The sequence below is a fragment of the Pleurodeles waltl genome, chromosome 6 (assembly GCF_031143425.1).
Source record: "Pleurodeles waltl isolate 20211129_DDA chromosome 6, aPleWal1.hap1.20221129, whole genome shotgun sequence".
NCBI classification, from domain to species: domain Eukaryota; kingdom Metazoa; phylum Chordata; class Amphibia; order Caudata; family Salamandridae; genus Pleurodeles; species Pleurodeles waltl.
This window is the reverse complement of record NC_090445.1, coordinates 1,399,205,480-1,399,230,645: the sequence shown is the minus strand read 5'-3', so window position 1 is coordinate 1,399,230,645 and position 25,166 is coordinate 1,399,205,480. Positions and strand designations below refer to the sequence as shown.

Here is a 25,166-nt window from a genome sequence, read left to right as displayed (position 1 = left end):
ACCCATCTAGCACCAAGGCCCTGATTGAAACTTTTTTTGCACCGCATTAACGTCATTTTATGAAGCAAAAGTGGCGCGAACTTACAAAATATTGGCTCTTATTTATACTTTTTGCTGCAAAACTGCACTAACTCAGTTTTGCACCAAAAAGTTTAGCACCGGCTTGCACCATTTCTGTGCACCAGCCGGGCACCATATTTATGGAATGGTGCAAGCCGGTGCAAAGGGTAGGCTTGTGTTTAAAAAAATGACTTTAGTCGGGTGGGGCTGGCAGTATAGAAGAAGAGGGTTTAGCACCAAAAAATGGCTTTAGGCAGGTTAGAGTAAAAAAAAATGACTCTAACCAGATTAGCGTCATTTTATGGTGCTAAACCTACCATGCCACATGACTCCTGCCTTAGAAAAGGCAGGAGTCATGCCCACCACCCCAATGGCCAGCACAGAGGACAGGGGTCCCCTGGGCATGGCCATTGCACCCTGTGCCATGTATGGGGGCCCATTTCAGGGCCCCCTATGGCACTTTCAAAAATAAAATGCACTTACCTGTACTTACCTGGGATGGGATCCCCCATCCTCGCAGTCCCTCTAGTGTGGGTGGGGGTGCCCCTAGGGCCTAGGGAGGGCATCTCTGGGCTTATTCCATGGTGTTCCACCATGGAAATAGGGCCACAGGTCCCCTAAGACCTGCCCTGACCCAGGTCTTAAAAAATGGGGCAAAGCAAGCTTTGCCCCATTTTTTCACCCCTCCTCCCTCCCTTGCACCATTTTTACATGGGAGTACAAATATGGTGTTAAGGCCATAGAGTCATTTTTTTGCACAGGAACGCCTACCTTGCATCTCATTAAGGCAAGGTAGGTTTGCACTTCCAAAAAATGACTTTAACTCCATAAATTTGGCGCAAGACGGGTCTAGCACCAAAGTATAAATATGGAGTTAGTTTTGCACTGAATTAGAGTTTAAAAAAATGACGCTAAATCAGTGCAAACAGAGTATAAATATGCCCCTTAGCGTCAAAAAATGATGCTAATCTGGTCAGAATCATTTATTTTGACCCAAAACTGCCTAACGTCATTTTCTTTAAAGCTAGCCTACCCTTTGCACCGGCTTGCACCATTCCATAAATATGGTGCCCAGCTGGTGCTAAAAAATGGTGCAAGCCGGTGCAAAACGTTTTGGGGCAAAACTGCCTTAGTGCAGTTTTGCACCAAAAAGTATAAATAAGGCCCTAAATGCTTATATCACTGCCACCATACGTAAAATTATAAAAACTAAACACAAACAAATGGCACCCACAAATCAGCAAGACCGTGACTGACACAGGCATGCATACACACGTCCAGATGACATGATGTAGCCTGGATGTTTTGTTTGTTTTAAACAAGCAATGACAAAGCCAGTACATTTCTGTTTTAAATGGCCAAACTGTTCTCAAAGAAGAAAAAAAAGAGAGACAGAAAGGAAAAATATGCCGAAGAGTCACCCACATAAACCATGTAAAACACAACTTATTCAGTCAGAACAAAGTGAGACTGAAATGCTCTTCGAGAGAAAACCACAAAAACAGGGAGAAAGCCACCAAATCAAGATCAGACAACGGAGAAGGGCAACAAAGCCATCCAATCATGAGCTAGTGGCCGACCCTAGTAAATGTTATTTATTGGAAACAATAGGTCTGCGGACAGAATAGAGAGGTTGATACCTATGAACTGTGATACTGAGGAATAGCTCTAACGAGGTCTAAGAAAAACGGGTTAAGTATTAAGAGCTGCTGACAAGTTCTGACTCTGAGAGGCTGCATGTGATGCATTTCACGATCTGTGCATGATAACGAGTATACCTTTTGCTTCTCATGGTATATCGGTTTATAAAATTCAACAAAGATCTTGGGGCTCAGTCGCGCCGGGGAGGGGGAGGGGAGCAGTGAGGCTGGGCTGCGTGTGGTGGGGGAGCAAACAAAAAAATATATATATAAAAAAAAAAAACTTACCTTCCTCACCACCTCCACCATGCCGCTCCTTGGGCCTCAAAGCAGACACAGGCTCCCAGCCTGCCCTGCAGCCAATCGTAATGCTGCTTTCATGCTGCTGGCAGCATGAAAACAGCATTAGGGTTGGCTGGAGCGCCCTGGTTTGGTGCTCCGAGGCAGAGTGGGAGCCTCTGCCTGCTGTCTCCAACCCGGCAACACAGTGCCAGGTTGGAAAGAGCCCAGTGCGCATGTGTGTTTGTCCGGCTCGAGACAGCCAGCCAAACACACATGTGCACTCCCCCTCCATCCCTGTCATGCCCCGTGGCCCGCCCCTTTTATAATAAAAGGATAATAAACATAGTTTTTATCATTTTATTGTAAAAGGTTTGCAGCTGCTGCCGCCAGTGGGGGGGGGGGGGCGATGGTCCTTCAACAAAGTGGAGGAGCCGCCACTCTTGGGGCTGTAACCTGGCATTGGGCAAGAAGGCCATTCCCCACAGAGGCTCTGTATACTGGGTTAGGAGAAGAGACCCAGGATTGAGGTTCTGGGTGCTTTGCTATGATGACGGCTCACTGAATTGTAATGGTGATCGGCTGTTGCATTTGTCAGCTATAGAGCACAACCATGGACAATCCTAGGATTTTGGGGCCCTGGGCAGAAAGGGAATGTGTGGGGCCCCTCTAATGTACATACAACATGACACATTCAGGGCTGTTAGCATCTCAATAGATGGACCTGCTCCTGAAGCTGCTTTGTGCCGACCCCTCCTAGGCTGCAACCCCTCCCTCTCAGCCTCCTACAAGCACCTCTTATAGCTCATAAAGGACTGAAGGTTTGAGAGTTGCTTATGTGTTAATACTGGAAGGGGGGGGGAAACAGTAGGACAACAGCCGTCTCACGGTTCTTCTGTGTGGGCTGTCGACAGGAGCCCTAATTGCAAGACAAACCTGCAGAATGTGTCTCCTTGCAACTAGGACCATAGGAGGGGTCCCCTCCAATGAGCCTGGGCTTGATGCACCATAGCAGTGAGGCCCAGGGGAGGCCCCCCATGTGCCTATTTGCAATGAGATGCCTTTCTTTCAATTGGAAAGGCAGGTGGCACAAAAGGACAGGTGTGCTGCCATAACCTGACTGTGGCATCCTGGTGCGGGCCCCATGTTGGTGCTGCTGAGTGCAGGTCCCCTGAACAGCTGCCCATGCCTAGTGCTGGCCCTGAGCACAACTGCAGTGCTGCAGTCAGCAGCAGTTGCCCCCTAGGCCTGCAAGTACAGATAAGATGGCAGGCTGTCCTAGCCCTCTCTTGGTGAGAGTGTGGGTGTGGTTCGCCCACTGCTAAGACTGGGCCTGGGATGTTACCTATGGAAATGTGTGTTATGTGTAGACAGAGCTGAGTGGACAATATGATTGGACCCCTTCCAGTCACTCACTCCACTTCATTGTGCTACCCATAAGGTTTAGAGTAAGTCGAGGCCAGCCAGATTCAGCAGTAATTCAAAACTGCATTTGAAACGGGTCCCTATTGGGCCATAAAAACTGGTCCTTTATAAGCCAAAACAATGTTGAATTCTCAACGACTGTAGAAAGCCTTGGGGTGACATATTACAGTAAATCCAATGGGTTCCCACACAAAAGCTCAAGTATAGTCATCAAGATCTGTCTCCTGAGACCGTGTTCGCAAGTAACTATCTGGCTATTTGCACATACAAGAACCTAACATAATGACTAACACCATCATGGAATCCTTTAATAATCACTGTATTCCCTTTTAAAAGTGCTCTTAGAAGAAGTTAGGGAAGGGAGTGATGAATTTCTAAAACATGAGCAACATTATCTGAGTAAAGGCCCCTGCACTTCTTAGAAGTGATTTTAATAACCAGAGTAAGCAGGAACCGAATTTCCCAAACACATTTCGGGCTTTGGCTTACACATCGATATTGGCAAGTTACAGGATGGAGTGCTGGAAATACATATGAAATGACGTCAATACTTCTTATTGATTCATCACGTAACTTAGAAGACACTAAAATAGTGTTGGGCTGCATAAGAGGGTAAGATGCAGAGTTATCTTTGGTGCCCTTGAAAGTGAAGGGCATAAAAGAAAACTTGGGAAGCTACAGTCGCAATTATTATTCATAGTCATATTAATTACACAGAGAGAAATTTGTATGAATTGGGTGTCCAGTATTCCACGACATGCACTGTCAGATCAGCACAGCGAATTGGTAGGATGGACTGTATTAATGGTTTAGAAAAACGAGTTAAGATGTCGGAACCCTTTCTGACACGGCATAAGAGGTATCCTAGGAGTCCAAGGATTAAAGACAAAAAATCTGCAAGGGGGGAGTTTGGGCTGTAGAAACTCCCAAGAAATGTTGAACGACGCCTCAATCAGAAGGAAGTGCCCTCTAGATGGTTGGGCCCTGTCAGTATCTCGCAATGTACCCCTTGCCTCTTGTCTCATATGAGAACATTAGAAAAAAAAAAAACAGAGTCTGGAGGACGAGGGTAGGTCCTAGGCGGGAGTTTACCCTTGATGAAATAATTGAGGGAGGTCTGGGTGCTTTTTCTAATCAACAAGCCCAAGCAGGAGATGTCTACTTTGTGACTTCTCTTTAACTTTCTCTCCCATAGTGTGTGACTAGAGGGTCAGGCCACCTCTAAGGCTCTACTGGATCCGGATATAAGTACTGAGAAAGTATGTGGTATGAGCACATAATACTGCATGAGCAACACACAAGTTTATAATATCACGTCACTAATATAGAAGTTTGGAATGAGAACTTTTTATAGTTTTAGAGGAGAGAAACAGTCTTGAAGAAAAGAAAAATGCACGCTCACCAAGAAAAGAAAAACATATACAATGAAGGAAATGTTTAACTAAGTCTCTGCAATTTGCAGCTTATCCACTGACGAGAATATGCAGTATGGTTTATAAGCATGACGTGCATGTATGAATGATGCATGAATTACATTTAATTCATACCACGCAAAAACAGTGTAGGATTCAAATAGACAAAAAACACAATTGCCAGCAGCAATAGGGATCTATTAGTTTTGATGGTCCTGAATAAAGCCACTTGACCATAAGGCGTTAACACATGCCTGAAAAGTAGATATTTTCTGAGGTAGAAGCCCATAATAATACCACATACATTGAACCGCCTGTTTATAATCTTGCAAAGGATCGAAAAAGAACAAAATAATTGGAATATACTGGATTACTACAGGCGATTTTAATCCTAGATCCAACACCTAAAGATACACCAATTGCTCCATATTTATTAATGTTGAGCCCATGCAGGGTTGAGGACCCGATGATGAAGCACACCACTAACTAACCCTTGTGGGTGAGGGTTCTTTTAACTAAACATTGATTCCCTCACTAGACCACTCAAAGAGGCTTTTTAAATAATATAGGTGGGTTCCCTCTATTTGATTTACAGACAAACATTGATGGGAAGTGGTGCAAACTCGAGATAAATCTTCTTTCTCAGGCTCTTTGGAATTAGTATACCTTTTAAAGGCTACCCACCTTTTTAATCCCACTTAAAGTACAGGCCACCTGGGATTAAGACAGTGAACCAATCAATGCACGGTACTGTGGTTTCGCACCGGGTCAGGCTTTATATGTGGTGCTTGGGACTTGGGACACAGTGCTTGCAAAACTGAAGTTGACTTTTAATTTATGCATTCTCCACTGCAGCATTGGTTTTCCTCTAAACCCGCTGGTGTGAAGTATGAGTAGTAACAGACCTACGATCCGCATGCCAGTAATTTTAGCTCGCACTGTTGGGTGGTAACAAAATCCAGCTTTGTTCACTTTCACCAGGTTCAGGTTAGACCTCCAAAGCTCCCACACTGCACTATACTTCTCTTAGGCTCTGTTTGAACTGTCACCAATCTGCAGGGTAGGTCGCAGTGCCAGTATTTGTGGTTGTCACACATTTACTCTGAATATAGAAACGCAAACAGGTACACTTTGCTCATAGGTCATTAGAACCCCAATGATTAGTTCTTAGAGTGTTTAAAGATGTGTCATTCTGAGGCGCTGTAAATAATGAATGTGCTGATAATGCTTTGATAAGTCGGGACACATGGTTAACACAACTGCGTGTGTGACCTTTAAACCATACATGCCACCATGTTGTACATCATTCCTAGATGGCTCCTGGTTATTGTTTCTATTATGAGCTTCCCTTACAGCCAACAGAGGCTAAGCCACAGTGTCATATCAAATACCTCATGTTTGTATTTATAAAACCTTAAATTACTGGGGTCTGACTCCTAAGTGCACAAGCAACAACCTTCAGTCACTTTGCAGTATCAGGATTTTTGATAACATTCAGTAACAGTGCATCACCGTTATATATTTCTTGTGACCAGCAGGAAGACATACATGCCCTTTTAAGTCACTAGTTCCTTTTTACAGCTCACCATGTGCACAAGTGGACCAGCCCCAAGTGTAGCAGCTTCAAGGTAATTTACGCACATTCACCCACATATACATCCATCTGGACATACATGCACACTCACACACAAGACCCATCCATATGTACACATATACACTCCATAGGCATACACACATACCAAAGACACAATGCCCTTTAATCCACCCAAACACACAAACTAACCCTCAAGCATTCTTGCAAACATACCCTTCAATCCACAGACACATTTTTCTTTCACATGTGTTCTCCATCCACCTTCTCCGTTCATCTACTCAGCCATCTGGCCATAAAAAAGTCAGCATACAGCAAAACATATATTCACAAGCCAGTAAGTTTTCCACTCACCTATTTATCACCCAACTGACACCACCATCCATTTGTCCATCCACGTACTCATTTATCAGTACAGTCACTCCCTTTTCCACACATAACCTTACATGTCATGCAATATGTATTTGTAAGCGCACATTAACTCCCTAGAGCATCTTGGTACTGAAATAACAGATGTTTATACTCCACCATCCATGCTTAACTGTTTTACTTGCTCAACTATCCATGTGCTTATCCATCCATATAATCATACTGAAACATATGCATCAAATAGGCAAGGGTGCTCACATTGCTACTGTACCTCTTGTTTGAAAGAGAAGGCGTTACTGATACTTCCTGAGATTGACATGTTTTGTGGCAATAGGAAGCTTGTACAGCTGCTGTAGTGTCAGGGGGGAAACTTCCACTGTCGTTACTATGCTGTACCTATTCCGTGAGGAGGGAAGCTTCCACTTCTGTCCATGCTGTACGTGTTTCATGAGGAATGGAAGTCTGCACTGCTCATGTTGCACTGTACCTACTCTTTGAGGGAGGGAAGCTCGTACTCTCAGGTTTCAGAAGCATTAATCACACCCACTGTTGTCTGCCTGTTTGTTGGTGCTATCGGGGTGCATCTATCTGGCTCTGGGTTCTAACCTTGACTCTCGATCGTCTTTGAAGACTGCAGAAAGGGTTGCAGCCCTTCTAAGAGAAAAATACCCAAAATGTCTGTGCATGCTGAGATTATGGAAGGTTCAGGAGGCATAACTTAACTAGCAGTTTTTGTAAAACTCTCTGTATTAGTTTTCAAACACAGCAATTCTGCCTCTGTTTGTGTTAAAATATTTAGGAATAGTCTAGATAGCTCTAACATATGTTTGACATGTTTTCATCCTGCAGTTGTTGTTTTATATTTATATTTCAATGAGGAAAAATACTAGACCAGTGATTTTCGTAAGTTTTCTATCCGACTTGGCATGGAAATACTGACCAAACCAATGGTCCAATGGTTAAAATACCTGCACCATAACACTGCATGTAATCTTAGTTCTCACACCTTATCTAATTTAGACAGCTTAGTTGGTAAATGCTTTTGTTACTCATGACATTTTCTAACCCCTGTTATTCCCTTGCTCCCTTACTTAAGGAAATGACTCATCATTTGCTCCCCAGGGGCCAGGGGTGGGGATCTTGACTTGGACTCAGTGTCTCCAATCCTTTTTCTACTGCAGCCTGGTCCCAGCTACCCTTTCTATTGTTATCTCCACTTTAAGCTATCACATTGTGGTGTTCTGTTGTGTGAGCAAAACCACGTACTCAAAACTCTGGACACCCCAACATTTACCTCAATCAATGTTCACACATTTCACTGGATCGGAGGTGTGTTAAATCTCAATTTTATGAGGCAATGTATCCAGACGTTAAGGCACTGCCCCTAGGCATCAAAATCAGAAAAAAATGAATTTAAGTAAAATGTTTGAGATCAAATGGGCCCAATCAATTACTGAGTTCTAGATTAATGGAAAAAGTAAAAGTTTTTTTTTTATAGAATTAAAAAATAAAGTGATGCAGAGTCAATGCCATGTAGGCACTCAAATACAAAGTTATACAGAGTGTGTAAAAAACAGAAATTATTTTAAATCCTAAATTAGCAGCAAAATCAAGAGAAAATGGACAGCATCTCCAGCAGCATATATCCCTTCAGGGAAACATCCTGGCTCATCCCGAAAAATCAAGGATTTTTTTAATACATTATTCTTGCCTATGAAATTACAGGATCAACTGTCTCACTGCGGTGTGAGCAAATATAGCATGTCATCAGAAAATCAGAGCTACATGAAAATAAACTTCACATTACCTGAACATTTAAGCACTAACCACCTAGATTATCCAGCACCCTCTAAGCTAATGTCATCTGGAGATGCTCAAACAAAACAAGATATAAAAAATCAGTAAAATATAAATTAAAATCAAAATTTTACTGTGTCTAAATAAATTAATAAGATTAATTTATGCTATCTAAATACTATTTTAAAACAAATGTAATGTTCTTGCTAAGTCAAGATGAGTAAGGGAAATCAACATGTCCATTTTTTGGAATGCTTGCAATAGAAATGAGGTTCAGGTGAGCATACCCAGCATTTATTAATCCATAGCAAGGTGATAAGAACAGGCCTTTACCAACCTTTTGTGCACTTTTCAAATAGATCTTCTGAGCAGAATATGGGCAAGCTTCCTCCACCGCACAATCCAAGCAGCGACTGGCAGCACCTTCAGGCTAGGGCAGAATCAAATGCAGTCAATTTATGTTATTGCCTTTTTTTTAATGAAAGTCTTTAAAACAGTAAGAAAAAATGTGCAAATTATTGCAAAAAGTGACTGGACTCGTAAAGTGGCCTCTTTCAAACACTCAAACACAAGGTCCCTTAGGTAGAGTTATATAGGTAGTGAATCCTAACCTCCAGTGCAGGATAGGTGTGTAGATTATGGGATGAGCGAGAAAAAGGAGTGTGTGAACGAGTGAACATGTGTGTGTGTAGGGTTGCGTATAACAGAAAAATATGGGGTGCCAGCAAACTACTAAATTGGCAGGTTATGTGATCTTAAAAGAGGCTGAGAGCGGAGGTGATGCTCCTAGGGAAACATTATTTTACTTACCTGTTATTTTTCCTACAGAAAGAAACATACTAGTTTGTAACTTTGACTGCCGTAAAGGACCTATAGTCTAAGAACTGGTTCTTACAAGTTTCCATAATAGCTGTGACAGATGTGGGCAGAGAAAGGAAGAAGTTGGCTTGACAAAATAGCAAGGATTCTAGCACATAACAGTATGTTCATGGGGACAAAGGGCTTCTTGATGCCTCCCAATCTTGTGTCAGACATAGCCACAGCATCGAACTGATTATTCTCTCTGGTTTGGTTGACCTGCTTCAGGAGGTGGATCAGAGTGATGGAACTCATCATAACCTGTCGATGGCCTTTGACACCACTGACCACTAGCTACTGCTTGGGAGACTTTCTGACATAGGCTGCCAAAGACATGTTGGAGTGGTTTAGATCTCTTCTTAAAACACATGCATGCGTGCTCAGTTGGGGTGTCTCCCAGGGCTCCATATTGTCACCTCTGTTGTCCAACATTTGCATGCAGCTGTTGGCAAGACATCTGCATACGTCTGGGTTTCATTCTTATATGTATGCAGATGACATCTGTAGCACCTGGCCCTTTTACAGTCTCCCCCACGTTTGCCTTTTGTTGTTTAACCAATTTGTGTTGGCATTAGGACTCTAGACTTTTTTTCTGCTAACTAGTGCTAAAGTACTGATGCTCTCTCCTTCAAACATGGTAAAATTGGTCCACACCTAATTGGCACAATTAATTTACTTGTAAGTCCCCAATAAACGGTATTACATGTAACCATGGCCTGTAAATTAACTGCTACCGAAGGGCTAGAAGCACTCATTGTGCCACCCATTAAAGTAGCCTTTTAAAAAATATCTCAGGCCTGCCACTATAGTCTGTAGTGTAGTTTTAAACTGTCATTTTGACCTGGCAAAATAACCCTTTGCCAGGCATAAATCTACCCTTTTAGTACATGTAAGTCACCCCTACAGTATGCCCTAAAGGCTTATAGGGAGGGTGATTTGTATTTAAAAACTAGGACTTGTACTTACATATTACATGTCCTGGTAGTGAAAACTCCTAAAGTTGTTTTTTGCTTTTGTAAGGCCTCTCTTTCCCATTGACTATCACGGGGTTACCTCATTACAATTGATAAGTGATAACTTTTGATTGTGAGCAGATAGAGATATTGGGGGTCATTCTAACCCTGGCGGTCCAAGACCGCCAGGGCTAAAATGACGGGGGCACCGCCAACAGGCTGGCGGTGCCCCGCTGGGCATTCTGACCGCGGCAGTTCGGCCGCGGTCAGAAGTGGAAAACCGGCGGTCTCCCGCCGGTTTTCCGCTGCCCAAATGAATCCTCCATGGCAGCGCAGCAAGCTGCGCCGCCATGGAGGATTCTGACACCCCATACCGCCATCCTGTTCCTGGCGGTTCTCCCGCCAGGAACAGGATGGCGGTATGGGGTGTCGCGGGTCCCCTGGGGGCCCCTGCAGTGCCCATGCCAATGGCATGGGCACTGCAGGGGCCCCCATAAGAGGGCCCCACAAAGAATTTCACTGTCTGCATTGCAGACAGTGAAATTCGCAACGGGTGCCACTGCACCCGTCGCACCTTCCCACTCCGCCGGCTCAATTCTGAGCCGGCTTCCTCGTGGGAAGGTAGTTTTACACTGGGCTGGCGGGCGGCCTTTTGGCGGTCGCCCGCCAGCCCAGTGTAAAACACAGAATAGCCCCAGCGGTCTTCCGACCGCGGTGGGGTATTCTGGAGGGGGGAAGTCTGGCGGGCGGCCTCCGCCGCCCGCCAGACTTAGAATCACCCCCATTGTGTTTACACTCTAATGAATTGTAATTGAAAAATCTCTGTAAAGTAAAGTCGAGTTTTAAGTCACTATTCTAAAAATGTCACTTTTAGAAAGTTGCAAAAAGAACAGATGATGGACACAATGCTGAACAATGTGAAACATTCACCCCTAGTGAGAGAGCTGGTCCCGAATCCATTGTTTTTTTTAATCTCACCACGCCATTCTAGTTTGGACCCAGCAATACGCAAATCAGTTTTGACCCTGTTCCAGGCCAGGTACTCCCAGGATTGGAAACAAGCACCCTGGGACCGGTTTTGGGGAATCACCCCTCATCAGCCAGGCTAACTTGATCCCAGTGGCATGGCAAATGCAGCCCCACGTCTGGACATACCCGTCCCACTTAAGGTGACAAATGCAAAAAGAATAGATGTGGAGGAACTTCTGAACAATTTCAAACATTCACCCCGAGTCAGAGATATCAGCCGGGCAGTTCAGGCCGGACTGTTCCCATGAGAAGCAGGATTAAGACTGATTTGAATATGGCAGGGTCTAAACTGAGGTGGCATGGTGGGCAAAAGAACAATTAACTGGGATGCGGCCCTGAGCAATAAACCAAGTATTCCATCCATCACCTTGTTGTTTTTACCTTTAGAAAGTTGGTATTTTCTTGTCCTAAGCATTTATGCCTTCTGCCAGTATGCTGGGTCATATAGCTGTAAGTGGCTAAGTTGTTAGGGTTTGTGTTTTCTTCCTAGACAGTGAAACAAAAGGGCCTAGATGAAGGCAGGATTGGACATCCTGCCAGGTTGGCTGAGCCGGAGCCGTTCCCCGCCACACTTACACTTCTTAGGGCTTGCCTCCAGCACACACCAAGGAGCCTGACACTAGTCTTTCGTCACACCAGACGTCCTGGAGCCTTGACAGGGAAAGGGAAGTATGTTCCAGAACCAGATGTGGGGCAGTATAGGGAATTATTTCACTTCAAAGGCTGACTCCGGATATAAATATTGGACCTCAAGCTCGACTCGTCAGTACACTACTGAACCTGTGGACATTACAGAAGGACTATCTTGCTCCCCAGACTAGTGCTCTGCTGCTTGAGGTGTGCCTTGCTCTCCAGAGGACCGCCCTGCTGCTGCCAGACGACTGTCCTGCTGCTTGAGGAGTGCCTTGATCCCCAGACAGCTGCCCTGCTGCTTGAGCACTGCCCTGCATTCTGAGACTGGATCTGCTTCTTTCACCCCAGTCTCACATGAGCGACCTCAAGGGTCAGTTGGCTGACGGCCTGTCTGAGCTACATGGAAACAAGCTTAAGAAGCCTCTCTGCAGCTGACCAGCTTACCTTTTGCACTGGACCTGCCTGGACCTACCTGAGCCCTGCTGTCCTCTGCTGGAATGAGTTCTGATCCTCAAGTGGTGCACCCCAAGTCCGGTGTGACATTTATAACCCCATATCTATAAGCCTTCATTCAACTCGGCTTGCATACAGGAACAGCAGTATGGCTGCGCCAGAGACTTAAATCAACTGTACCCCAAAAAGCTACTCCATCGTTCTGTAATGGCCAGGCATATTCACCCACTGACTACATCTTACAAACAGGAATGAACTGTTGGAATGGGAATGTCTCCTGCATTGTAAACAGGTATGTTTGGAGAGCCCGAATGCCTGTGAAACTGGTATCATAACTTGTATTTTGGCCATGGCTTCATGCTAATCTAATGAGCCAGAGATCTAGGGCTGTCCTTGACACTGCAATTTCCAGGACCTGATCTGATGCTTGGAGTGGCACACCAAGCATGCCCTAATGATCACGGCTATTTGGTCGATGATTGGAGTTCTGTTGTTCAAAGTGAGAAGTTTCTCGGCCAGGCCTGCCCTTTTGTCTATCTCCAATTACCAGTTCAGAAATGCTGATAACAGCCAAGTGCATAAAACTGCCACTTCAATGTGCCCATCTTGTGGGTGTTCCAGTTTGGAGGCAGCCTCAATGCTACCTCCTGTGAGAAACATCATTCTACACAAAGGCTGTGTCTAGTGAGTAGAGTGAGAAGGGCACTTGAAAAGAGAACCACCCCAAACCAGTTCTAAAGGTTGAAACAGTAGATCAAAATCTGTCTGCAAAATGTGTATAAAAGTGGGAAGTCAAATACCCTACTTTATTCTAGTTTTACGTCCTTCATGACTGAGAATGGGAGTGCTCTACAGAATTCTAGAAAGACTGCTGTGTGACAAAGGTTGGTATCTCTCGGACAGCCAGTATCCCAGAGGTGAGAGGATACCACATTAAGGCCCTCATTATGACCCTGGAGGTCCGAAGACTGCCAGGGCTGCAGTGGCAGTCTCACCTCCTCTGCCAAACTGCCATATCTCCGCTGGTACTGCCAGGGCAGTAGGATAGCCGACCCTGAGGACAGCACCTCTGGGCCGGCAGTCTTCTAAAGACTGCCAGCGGTATGGCGAGTCGCTTTTTCACCAGGGTTTCCGTGACAGTAGCACTACCACGAAAACCCTAGTGGAAAGGCTGCCGGCGACAGGAAATTCCTTTCCTGCCACCGGCAGACGACTGCCTAACCCCCCATTATATATCCATGACCCCCCACACCGTCTTCCATGACAGCACCACCCTCCCCGCATATACACCCACACACACCCACACGCATACAACCATTCGCCAACACTGACATACACGTATTCACCAACACTGACATACATGCATTCACCAACACGCATGCATACACTCATCCACTTGCACCAACAGACATGCATTCACACAAACATACCAACACGCACTCACTTCAACAATCACGCACACATTCACACATGCATTCAAACACGCATATATACACATATACACACACGCATACACACTTACATTCACACACGCACACACAACACCCCCATCCTCCCACCGTCCTACCCTGTCGGACGATCGACTTACCTTGTCCGGTTAGGAGGTCGTCTGTCAGGGAACGGTTCCTGGTGCATCCATATCCGGCAGCGCCCTGCCATCAGGGCACCACCACACCGTATTACTGCTCGTGATACGGTGAGCGGAGTCCTTTTGGCGTGGCGGTGACGGTGGTGGACACGCCTCCGCGCCACGCACCGCCAGCACGACTGCTGGTGGATTTCTGCCAAAATTGTGGTATTCGTAATATGGCGGTCGGAAGCAGTGCAGCAGTGGTGATCTTCTGGCGTCCGCAGCTTTGGTGGTCTTAGGAAAAGACCGACAAATTCGGAACGAGGGCCACCGTCTGCATTTTCTGTAAGCACAAGGTGCTGTGCATTCACATACCACATACCTCAGTGATAAAAATGTTCTGTTCACACTATCAATTTTAAAACACAGTATGCTGCCATCACCACTAGAAGACAAGCTGGGGCACTCTAGCCAGCCATAGGACAGGTCCAGGACTTTGTATAGTGTTGGGCAGGTCTAGACCTCTGTGCTCATGCTCAGGCTAGCATAATGAAAGGACCAGTATTAAAGTCAGGATACCAGATACACACACAGTCGAACACTAAGGGCAGAGGAACATGCCTGTATACCATGCAGGGGACATTCCTTTCCAAGTAACGAACATAAATAAACAATCCCCTGTTGCTCTGCATCTTTGGCAGCCAGTGGTTTTTACGGAGTATTCACAGTGATCACTTGCATCCTAAGGTGTCAGGTATTATAGCACTCTATTTGCAAAACCAAGTTTCTCCTATGGTACACTCGACTTTCGGTGGGTAGTGATGCCAAGCAGTCAAGCTATGTGATGACAGTGTGGTGATAATAGAACAATACCACGAGACCATACACTACTATGTATCACATATGGTGTGACAACATCTGTCAGTCACTGGTGGGAGCTGTCAATATCGGCCAGCACTATATAACTTTTTGTTAAAGCGGACTTGGTGTGGGAGTGCTGTCACCAACCGCGTGGTGCCTGAAAATTGCCTGAGACTGTGGAGGCCCTGCTGGGGTGGGACTACATCCCCTAGCATACCCTAAGGCAACAGGAGTGGCCGGCCACACTTTAAAAGCGCCTATGATTCCTCGCGGCACAGCAACTGGCAGGAGCTGTCAATATCGGACAGCACTATTTAACTTTTTGTTAAAGTAGTCTTGGTGAGGGAGTGCTGCCACTGACTGCCTTGTGCCTGAAAACTGCACAAGACTGGGGAGGCCCTGCTGGGGTGGGACTACATCACCCAGCATACCCTAAGGCTGTGGTATTCAAACTTGTCACTACTGCGCCCCCAAGTGGGAAAAAATAAATCATCAGGCCCCCCTCAGAAGTTTTCATAACCATTCTATTACGTTGGCAATGTTTAAATACGTCTGGACTTATTCAAACATTGCAGTTACGTTCTGTTACCTTTTTACAAATGTAATAAAAAAATTCTGCTTAAAACAAAGCACTATTATCTGCATAATCTTTCTTTTGGCAAGAGCCTGGAGCCTCCCCCTGGGATCACTTGAGGCCCCCCAGTTTGAAGACCTCTGCATAGGAGAGGCAAGTCTCACTTGAAAAGTGTCTGTGATTCCCCATGGCATGGGGCGCGGCAACTAAGGGAGCTGTCAATATCGGCCAGCACTATTTAACTTTTTATTGAAGTGGTCTTGGTGTGGGAGTGCTGTCACCAACCGCGCTGAGCTGCAGATTGCCCTAGTCTGTGGAGGCTCTGCTCGGGTGGGGGCTACATCCTCCAGCATACCCGAAGGCAACAGGAGGGGCCGTTAATGCTTGAAAAGCGCCTGTGATTCCCCTCAACCCGGGTAGACTTTGGAGGCACAGCTAAGGTGGGACTACATCCCCCAGCATACCCTAAAGTCACAGGAAGGGCAGATTGTGCTTGAAAGGCACCTGTAAATCACCGCGGCACTGGGCGCAGTTGGGACGTGCCCTGACAAAGACCGGGCTAAGATAGGGCCCATCTGACCCCATCCACGCATGGACGAGGCTGGGCTGGGCCCACTCTCTTTCTTCTGCTCTTTTTTAAGGAACAGTTTTCAACTGTTTTGATTTCAGTTGTTCAACTGGATTTACCAATTAGACAGTATGGGAAAGCGTAAAACTGTAATTGCCGCCACCCCAGCTGACTCTGGGTCTAACCTTGATGACTTCATTGTACGGGCAGTGGGGGTTATCTCAAAAGAGACTGAATTGACAGATTGCCGTTTGTCTCTTTCGTCCGCTACTGGTTTATCTCTTAGTCCTGCTCTGGCTACTACTGGTGAACCCCCTTGGGAACTTTGTTAGTTGGCAAATACTTTAGCCATGGCAACATCGTCAGGCAAATCTGTGTCTGAGGAGGCAATCCATCCAGGCCAAGGGCAACGGGACTCACAGATTATCCAACAGGGAGGCATCGGTACAAGGTCTTTGACTGGAAAACGGAAGAAAGCCCTTGCTGGTTCCATACCAAAGAGGTCTTGTGCGACTAGTCTTATCCCTGGCACGCCTGAGGGCCCACGTGACAAAGATTTGCTCCTGAGGAAAATTTCAATGTTGTTTGAAGATCTTAAAGCCTCCTTTTCTAGAAAATGTGACTCTATTTTCGCCCTTCTGGGTGTTACTGCTGCTAAGCTGAACTGCCTTTCCTGCCAGTCCAGTGCTAGTCAATGCAATAGGGTTAGCCCTCTGGAGGCAGGGGATGGGGGTAAGGGGCCTGAGGTTGGCATTGTTGCTAGCCAGGCTGCTTCTGTACCTGCTGGTCCCTTTGTCCATATGCCCTTGGTATAGCTCAAGCTCCCTATGCTCCTGTACTTGCCCCTCAGTCTATGCCGAGAGGTCCACCTGCAGGAGGTCTAAATCCTATTTGTCGCCTCCAGTCAGTCCCTAATAAGGGAGTTCTGGCTCATACTAACTGCATCCAATGTGATTTACCACCTGCTGTCAGCCAATATGCGATCGTCCTTGCTTATGTCCAGGGGTTACCGCCCGAAGCCAAAGAGTCTACCCTTCATTTAATGAATAAGGTTATCCATTGGCCAGATGGGAATATTGGAGGTCCGGGTAACCTCTTTCAAGAGATCATTATGGCCAGGAGAGCAGGGTAGGTGGGGAAGTTGCAAAAGGAATTTGATGGTGGCTATATTATTGTTACTCTCAGGCATTCTAGGGTTGCAGGGGAGCTGATCTGGCCTTTCAGAGAAGGGCACATTAAGCATGGCAGGATTAAGCTGCTTCCTTTGGGGTATTTTTATAGAGATCTGGCTAGGGCTGTGGGTTTGCAGAGAGACGCATCCTTTGTCAAAACTGGTGCAGCCTTCCCTTTCAAACTTGCCAGTGTATTGTTGTTTTTCCCCCATTGGGGCCTGTCAGACAATGGCTAACTGGTCCCCCGCTGAGGAGGTGATATATTGGACCCCAGCGAAGGTTGGACATCTAGAGTTTTTATCTGCCCCTGGCCCCAATGTGGTATGTGCACAACTTGTAAATGAGAGACTGTCTGAACCTATTTCCTCTGTATCTTTTCAGCCTAGTAACCCTGAATTGCTGGTGTCATGTGCTCAGGTTGTTAAAGTTCTTTTTTGGAACATTGTAGGGCTTGCTAACAAAATGGCTTGTGAGGATTAGGTCCAGTTTGTTGGTTGCCATAATATAATATTTTTTCAGGAAACATAGATGTTAGAAACGGGGTCTCTAGTTGGCAGTCGGTTTGCACCCTTTCCAAGTGGGGACCCTCACTCTAGTCAGGATAAGGGAGATACCCACTCAGATAACCCCTGCTCACCCCCTTGGTAGCTTGGCACGAGCAGTCAGGCTTATCTCAGAAGCAATGTGTAAAGCATTTGCACATAACACACAATAACACAGTGAAAACACTACAAAAGGACACCACACCAGTTTTAAAAAATAGGCAATATTTATCTATTTAAAACAAGACAAAATACGATAAAAATTCAACTTACAGTGCTAGAGATAGGAATTTTGAAAGATTTACTCAAAAATACAGTTCTTTGAAGTCGAAAGCGCCACCTGAGGCTATCACGGCATCGTGATCAACAAAACCAACAGATCAGGCAGGCCGCGGCATTGCCGGCCAGCTACAGTGTTGGGGAAACCCGCAAAAAGTACCTTTAGTATTGCAGGGTGTTGTGATCCTCGCAGTGAGCTCTGGAGAGCAGCGTTGCTGGCACTGTGGTGTCAATTCCGGAGTCGATTCCGGTGTGGTGTGGGGGTCGTCGGGCCCCTGAAGTCACGCGCGTTGCAGATCGAACTCTGGGCTGAAGTCAGGAGCCCTGGAGTGGATGGCGTCGGGGCTGCGGTGTGAAGCGGGACAATGCGACGTGTGGTGCCCTCAGGTCATGGTACAGGCAACGGCTCAGTGACGGCGTCCAGCGGCGTTGGTGAGACGGGGGCCGCAGCGTGAAGCAGGGCGGTGCGACGGGCGGTGTCACCAGGTCACAGTGCAGGCAGCGGTATCGTTGCTGCTGAAGCGCTGTCGTTGGTAGGCCCAAGTCGGCAGTGCGGCACGGGACGGTGCTTCGTGACCCTCACGAGTGGTGTCCACAAGGCCACGGTGCAGGCAGGGATGCCTGGTGACGATACTGGAGTCGATGGCGCTAGCGTCGGTGGACCGGGACTGCAGTGCAGGAAGGGACGGTGCTTTGTGTACCTCACGAGCAGCGTCCACAGGCCACGGTGAAGGTTGCGGCACCGGTTTCAGCAGGAGCGTTGTCGTTGGGGAGGCCCAGGCTGCGGTGTGAGCAGGCGATGCAGGAGTGCGGGGCCCATAGGTCGCTGTGTGAGCAGCGGCTCAGTGAAGTCGTCCGATGATGGCATCAGTGAGACCAGGGTCGCAGTGCGAAGAGGGGCAATGCAACTCCATGCGGCCTCGACAGGTCACGGTGCAGGCCAGCGGCGTCTTTGCCGGCGTCGCAGTGGTTTTTCTTCTGTTGCAGCACAAAACACACAGTTCCCTGAGCTGCAGGCAGATGAAACTGAAAGTCTTTGATATCCTTGAGACTTCCAACAGGAGGCAAGTTCTACTCCAAGCCCGTGGAGAACTTTCTCAAGCAGGATACACAGCAAAGTTCACCCTTTGCACTCTTTTCAGGCAGAAGCAGCAACTGCAGGCCAGTCCAGCAAAGCAACACAGCAAAGGGACAGTACTCCTCCTCCAGCTCTTCAGCTGTTCTCCTTTCAGAGGTTCCTCTTGATTCCAGAAAGATTCTAAACGTCTGAGGTTTTGAGTCTTCTTCTTATACCCTGTTCTGCCTTTGAAGTTGGCAAACTTCAAAGCAAAGTCTCAAGTGTTTGCAAGATCCTTCCTTGTCCTGGCCAGGTCCCAGACGCACACCAGGGGGTCGGACACTGCACTGTGTGAGGGCAGGCACAATCCTTTCAGGTGTGAACGACCACTTCTCCCTCCCCTCTAGCTCAGATGGCTCATCAGGATAGCAGGCTACACCCGCACCCTTTTGTGTCACTGTCTAGAGAGGTGCAAGACAGCCCAACTGTCAAACTGACCCAGACAGACAATCCACAAACAGTCACAGAATGGTTTAAGCAAGAAAATGACTACTTTCTAAAAGTGGCATTTTCAAACAGACAATTTAAAAACCAACTTCACAAAAAGATGTATTTTTAAATTGTGAGTTCAGAAACCCTAAACTCCACACGTTTTTCTCCTCTCAAAGGGAATCTGCGCTTTAAGGATATTTAAAGGCAGCCCCCATGTTAACCTATGAGAGAGATAGGCCTTGCACAGTGAAAACCGAATTTGACAGTATTTCACTGTCAGGACATATAAAACACACTAGTATTTGTCCTACTTTAAACATACACTGCACCCTGCCCCTGGGGCTACGTAGGGCCTACCTTAGGGGTCTCTGACATGTAGTAAAAGGGAAGGTTTAGGCCTGGCAAGCGAGTACACTTGCCAAGTCGAATTGGCAGTTTAAAACTGCACCCACAGACACTGTAGTGGCAGGTCTGAGCCATGTTTACAGGGCTACTAATGTGGGTGGCACAACCAGTGCTGCAGGCCCACTAGTAGCATTTGATTTAAAGGCCCTGGGCCCCTTTAGTGCACTTTACTAGGGACTTACCAGTAAATCAAACATGCCAATCATGGATAAACTAATCAACAGTACAATTTACACAGAGAGCATATGCACTTTAGCACCGTTTTAGAAGTGGTAAAGTGCCCAAAGTCCTAAAGCCAACAAAAACTGGTCAGAAAAATTAGAAGGAAGGAGGCAAAAAGACTGGGGATGACACTGCAAAAAAAGGCCAGGTGCAACACAAACCCCCACCAGCCTAAAGCCAGGGGAGACCAATCAATACCTTGATGGACTTCCCTGATTGGGGCGACAGAACAGGGACCCTGGCCCACAACAGCAGGGGCATGTTCCAGTTCTACGCCTTCCTGACTCCAGTTGGATCCCTCTGTCTATGCTCAGGACCCACTAAGTTAACCATTTGGGAACCCTTCTCCTCTCCTGCGGATACCATCTGTGCAGCACCTAACATTACTTTGATCACAGATGTATCCCAGGGGGCAGATAGTACCACCATGGTCAACACAGTGGTGTGGCCCACTCTACCCCCGGGGTGTGACACCTGTACCCCCCAACAGGGGCACCTCTGTCCACCAGGACAGCAAGCCACAGTGGCCACTGACATCTGTTAGGGATGAAAGCCAGGCCCCAGGCCTTTCAAGGCTCTCCCACCACTATGACTGTGGAGAGTGGGGGGGCAGTAGCCTCAGGTGTCTGGCACCCTTGGACCACTCTCGCTTCCACCAGGTCAGGGATGACAGCCTGACACTGGTTCTCTCCTCTGCGGCTCTGTACCCTTCCTCTAGGAATGGCACCCCCAGAGTCTAGACTTGTCAGGCTGCTTGCGGAAGCAGTCCTGCACAATCCTCCCACCAGTGCAGGGATGGTAACCTGCAACTGGTCTTCCAACCTGGGGTCTGTACCTTCAGGTTGGACCAGGGCCTAGGGAGAAGCTTCCCTCCCCTGCCCTACCTTCTGGGGTCCTGCACCCCCCAACTAGGAGTGCCCCCCCAGAATCAAACAAGGTAGGGGCACTGTTAGCAGTAGCCCCTCCCCCCAGATTAGGGGGGACACCCTGAATCTGCCCCTTCAATCAAGGGTCTGTACCCTTAGACCAAACTGGGGTCAGGCGTGAGTCTCTCCCTCCCCTGCCCCAATTCCAGGAACTGCACCCCCTCACCCTGGAGGGTGTCCATAGAAGTCCCACCTGGAGAGAGGGGGTGACTGGGCCCACCGCTCCCCCATCAGGTCAGAGTTTAACCTCTGCACCTGATCCTCCACTCTAGGGTCTGTACCCTCAGACTGGACCGTTGCCTGGGGATCGAGGACTTCCTGGGGAGCACACCTGCCCCCATCAGGTCAGAGCTTAGCCCCTGAACCTGACCATCCAACCCAGAGTCACCACCCTCAGGCTGGACCACTGTCTGGCAAGCCAGGACTTCCTGGGGAGCACACCTACTTCCTACAAGGGAACCACCTTCCCTAAGGACCACATGAGAGTCTGGCTGGCGCTGGTCCTCTGACCTCTGCCCATCTGGCAGAGCCTGTTTCCCCCCAAAGCCAAGAAATGGTATCACAAAGGTCATTCCTGAGGGGCTCTGACCTCAGAGCTAACCCCTGACCCTCCAGGTTCTCCACTGGGGCCCGCAACCCTCTGTCTGGACTTCTACACCCCCTCACTAAGAGTGGTGCTGCCAGACACCAGAACTGGTGGGACACTGGCTACAGCTGCCCCCCCTCCCCAATTTCTCCTGACACTATGGGGTCTCCCTCAGGAGATGGCCCTACGGTACAGGCTAGGCTCCCCTCCTGGAGTTTCCCCATGGAACCCTCCAGGACCTGGGACTGGATCTCGGCCACCCTGGGCCTCAGCCCACCCCCATTCCCTCTCCTCTGAGACTGGACATGGGATCCCTCACCCATCCCACTACCCTGGGACCTACCTGGGCCAGTGCAATCCTTTCCCACCTCACCTTGTTGGGAAACACCTAGACCCCTCCCTTCAGGAGCACTCCCAAATGCCTCTTCAGACTCTCTGATACTCACCAAGAGGTCTGCCTCTAGTGTAAGCTCCCTGGGGTCAGAGAACTCACACTCCACTGAGTGTTGTCGTAGCTCTGGAAAACAAGGACTGGACATATGCTCTCCAGCAATTACATCACACAGCCCCTCACATGAATTAACCAAACTACCCTTCACCCAAACATCTGGTGACTCAGCCTTGAAAAAGTACCCCACATCACCCTCCCAAGACTGGTGAGACACTACCTTACTGTCCCTGACACTCAACCCACCCTCTTCTGGGATGTCTCCACAACCAGGAACTCTACCTGGGGGGAACTCATCTCCCTGTCACTCTCACCTAGAGCCAGTGAAGTGTCCCTCCCACGACTAGGAATATGCCTCCCTATGCCAGTTCCCCAATCCACGTCAGGGACCCTGCACATCACTTAAGCTACCTCATACTCTCAAACCTCCTGGTGTGTGTTAACCCTCTCCTTCAAGTTGGGCACCAAGTTTCTGGGCATGTGCACGTCTTCATTAGCACTGGATATAACACTCTTGCTGCCACCATCTGAACTGGACTCAGCCCTCATGACTTCCAGCTTCAGCTCTTCACAGCTCAGTTCCTGAGCTGCACACAATTCTTTTTCCTTGGCTAAGGCTCTCTTAGCCTCAGCTCTCTTGAGCTGTTAGTCCAGTTCTCTCATCCACTGCTCCTGAGCTAGGAGCTATTCCTCTCTCTCTGGTTCCCCTTCAGGGCCACTACCCTCCTCATCAGAGTAGTCCTCCTCCTCAGAAAGATCTGGTATGGCTGCTTCCCGGTGTTTCATCTCATACTGAAATAGGGCTGTCTCAAATCCCACCTTGGTGACCTTCTCTTCACAGCCAGCCCCCTTTCCATGCAGAAAACCTTAAGCTCCCTCAACGTGTAGTACTCCAGGTGGCAGAAGTTGACTTCCATTCTGCAAAGGCCTCACAACCAAAAACAGAAATATCACAATATCTCTAGGAGGACACCAGAGAACAAAAAGGAAAACACAGTATGTGGTAAGTGGTGATCTGCGATATGGTGGTAGTGTACACCAATCACTGTGGGTCAAGTCCAAATACAAGTCCTATCCTCACCTCTGAAAACCAATGTTAGAAATGGGGTCTCTAGTTGCCAGTCCGTTTGCACCCTGTCCAAGTAGGGGCCCTCACTCTAGTCAGGATAAGGGAGATACCCGCTCAGATAGCCCCTTGGTAGCTTGGCACAAGCAGTCAGGCTTATCTCAGAAGCAATGTGTAAAGCATTTGCACATAACACACAGTAATAAGTGAAAACACTACAAAAGGGCACCACCATTAGAAAACAGCCAATACCAAATACGATAAAATTCCAGCATATAATAATAAATATATGAATTCTGCAAGATTTACTCAAAAATACAGTTCCTTGAAGTCGATAGGTCCACCTGGGGCTATTACAGCGTTGTGATCAACAAAACCAACAACTCTGGCCAGCCATGGCATCACGGACCAGCTACAGTGTCGGGAAAACCCGCAAACAATACCTTTGGAATTGGCGCTCGTCGTGATCCTCGGGCTGCGGTGTGAAGAGGGACGATGCGACATGGGGTGCCCACAGGTCACAGTGCAGGCAGCGGCTCAGTGACAGCGTCAAGCAGCGTTGGTGAGACCAGGGCTGCAGTGTGAAGCAGGGTGGTGCGACATGCAGGGTCACTAGGTCACGGTGCAGGCAGCGTCGTCGTCATTGCTGAGGCGCTGTCGTCGGTAGGCCCAAGCCAGTGTTGCGGGACGGGGCGGTGATTTGTGACCCACAGGCCACGGTGCAGGCAGGGCTGCCTGGTCACGACACAGGAGTAAATGTTGCTGGCTTCGGTGGACCGGGGCTGCGGTGCAGGACGGGACGGTGCTTTGTGTACCTCACGAGCAGTGTGCACAGGCCACGGTGCAGGCAGTGGTGATAGTGTCAGCAGGAGCAGCAGCGTCGGGGATGGCCAGGCTGAGGTTTGAGCAGGCGATGCCAGAGTGCGGGGCCCACAGGTCGAGGTGCAAGCAGCGGCTCTGTGAGGTCCTCCGATGACGGCATCGGTGAGACCAGGGTCGATGGTGCGAAGCAGGGCAGTGTGGTTTCTCCTCTTGAACAGCACAAAACACACAGTTCCCAGTGCTGCATGCCGAGGAAACTGAAGTCTTTGGTGTCCATGAGACTTCTAACAGGAGGCAAGCTGTACTCCAACCCTTGGAGAACTTTAACAAGCAGGACACACAGCAAAGTTCACCCTTTGCACTCTTGTAAGGCAGAAGCAGCAACTGCAGGCCAGTCCAGCAAAGCAACACAGTAAAGGGAAACTATTCCTCTTCCAGCTTTTTAGCTCTTCTCCTGGGCAGAGGTTTGTCTTGATTCCAGAAAGATTCTAAAAGTCTGGGGTTTTGGGTCCACTACTTATACCTACTTCTGCCTTTGAATTAGGCATTCTTCAAGGGAAAGTCTCTGTTGTCCACAAGATCCTGACATGCCCAGGCCTGGTCCCAGACACCCTCCAGGGGGTTGGAGAGTGCATTGTGTGAGGGCATTCACAGCCCTTTCAGGTGTAATTGACCACTCCTCCCTTTACTCTAGCCCAGATGGCCCATCAGTATATGTAGGCTACACCCCAGCCCCCTTTGTGTCACTGTCTAGAAGGAATTCACAACAGCCCAACTGTCAGTCTGACCCAGACGCGCAATACACAAGCAGGCAGAGGCACAGAATGGTTTAAGCAAGAAAATACCCACTTTCTAAAAGTGGCATTTTCAAACTCACAATCTAAAAACCAACTTCACTAAAAAATGTATTTTTAAAGTGTGCGGTATTCAGAGACCCCAAACTCCAGATTTCTATCTGCCCTAAAAGGGAATCCGCACTTTAAAGTTATTTAAAGGCAGCCCCCATGTTAACTTATGAGGGAGATAGGCCTTGCAACAGTGAAACCCGAATTTGGCAGTATTTCACTGTTAGGACAT

General features: G+C 47.8%; 1 protein-coding gene across 1 annotated transcript in view; it reads right to left on the bottom strand.

The window, feature by feature from the left end:
* The window catches only part of LOC138300886 (putative oxidoreductase YteT), a 1,004,722-nt gene that overhangs the window by 392,807 nt on the left and 586,749 nt on the right, over positions 1-25,166 (bottom strand). Inside the window, exons 13-14 of the mRNA XM_069240740.1 lie at positions 19,771-19,778; positions 8,911-9,003 (exon numbers count right to left, since the gene is read on the bottom strand). Of these exons, the coding sequence (XP_069096841.1) occupies positions 8,911-9,003; positions 19,771-19,778 (101 nt within the window). The remainder of the gene's footprint in view (positions 1-8,910; positions 9,004-19,770; positions 19,779-25,166) is intronic.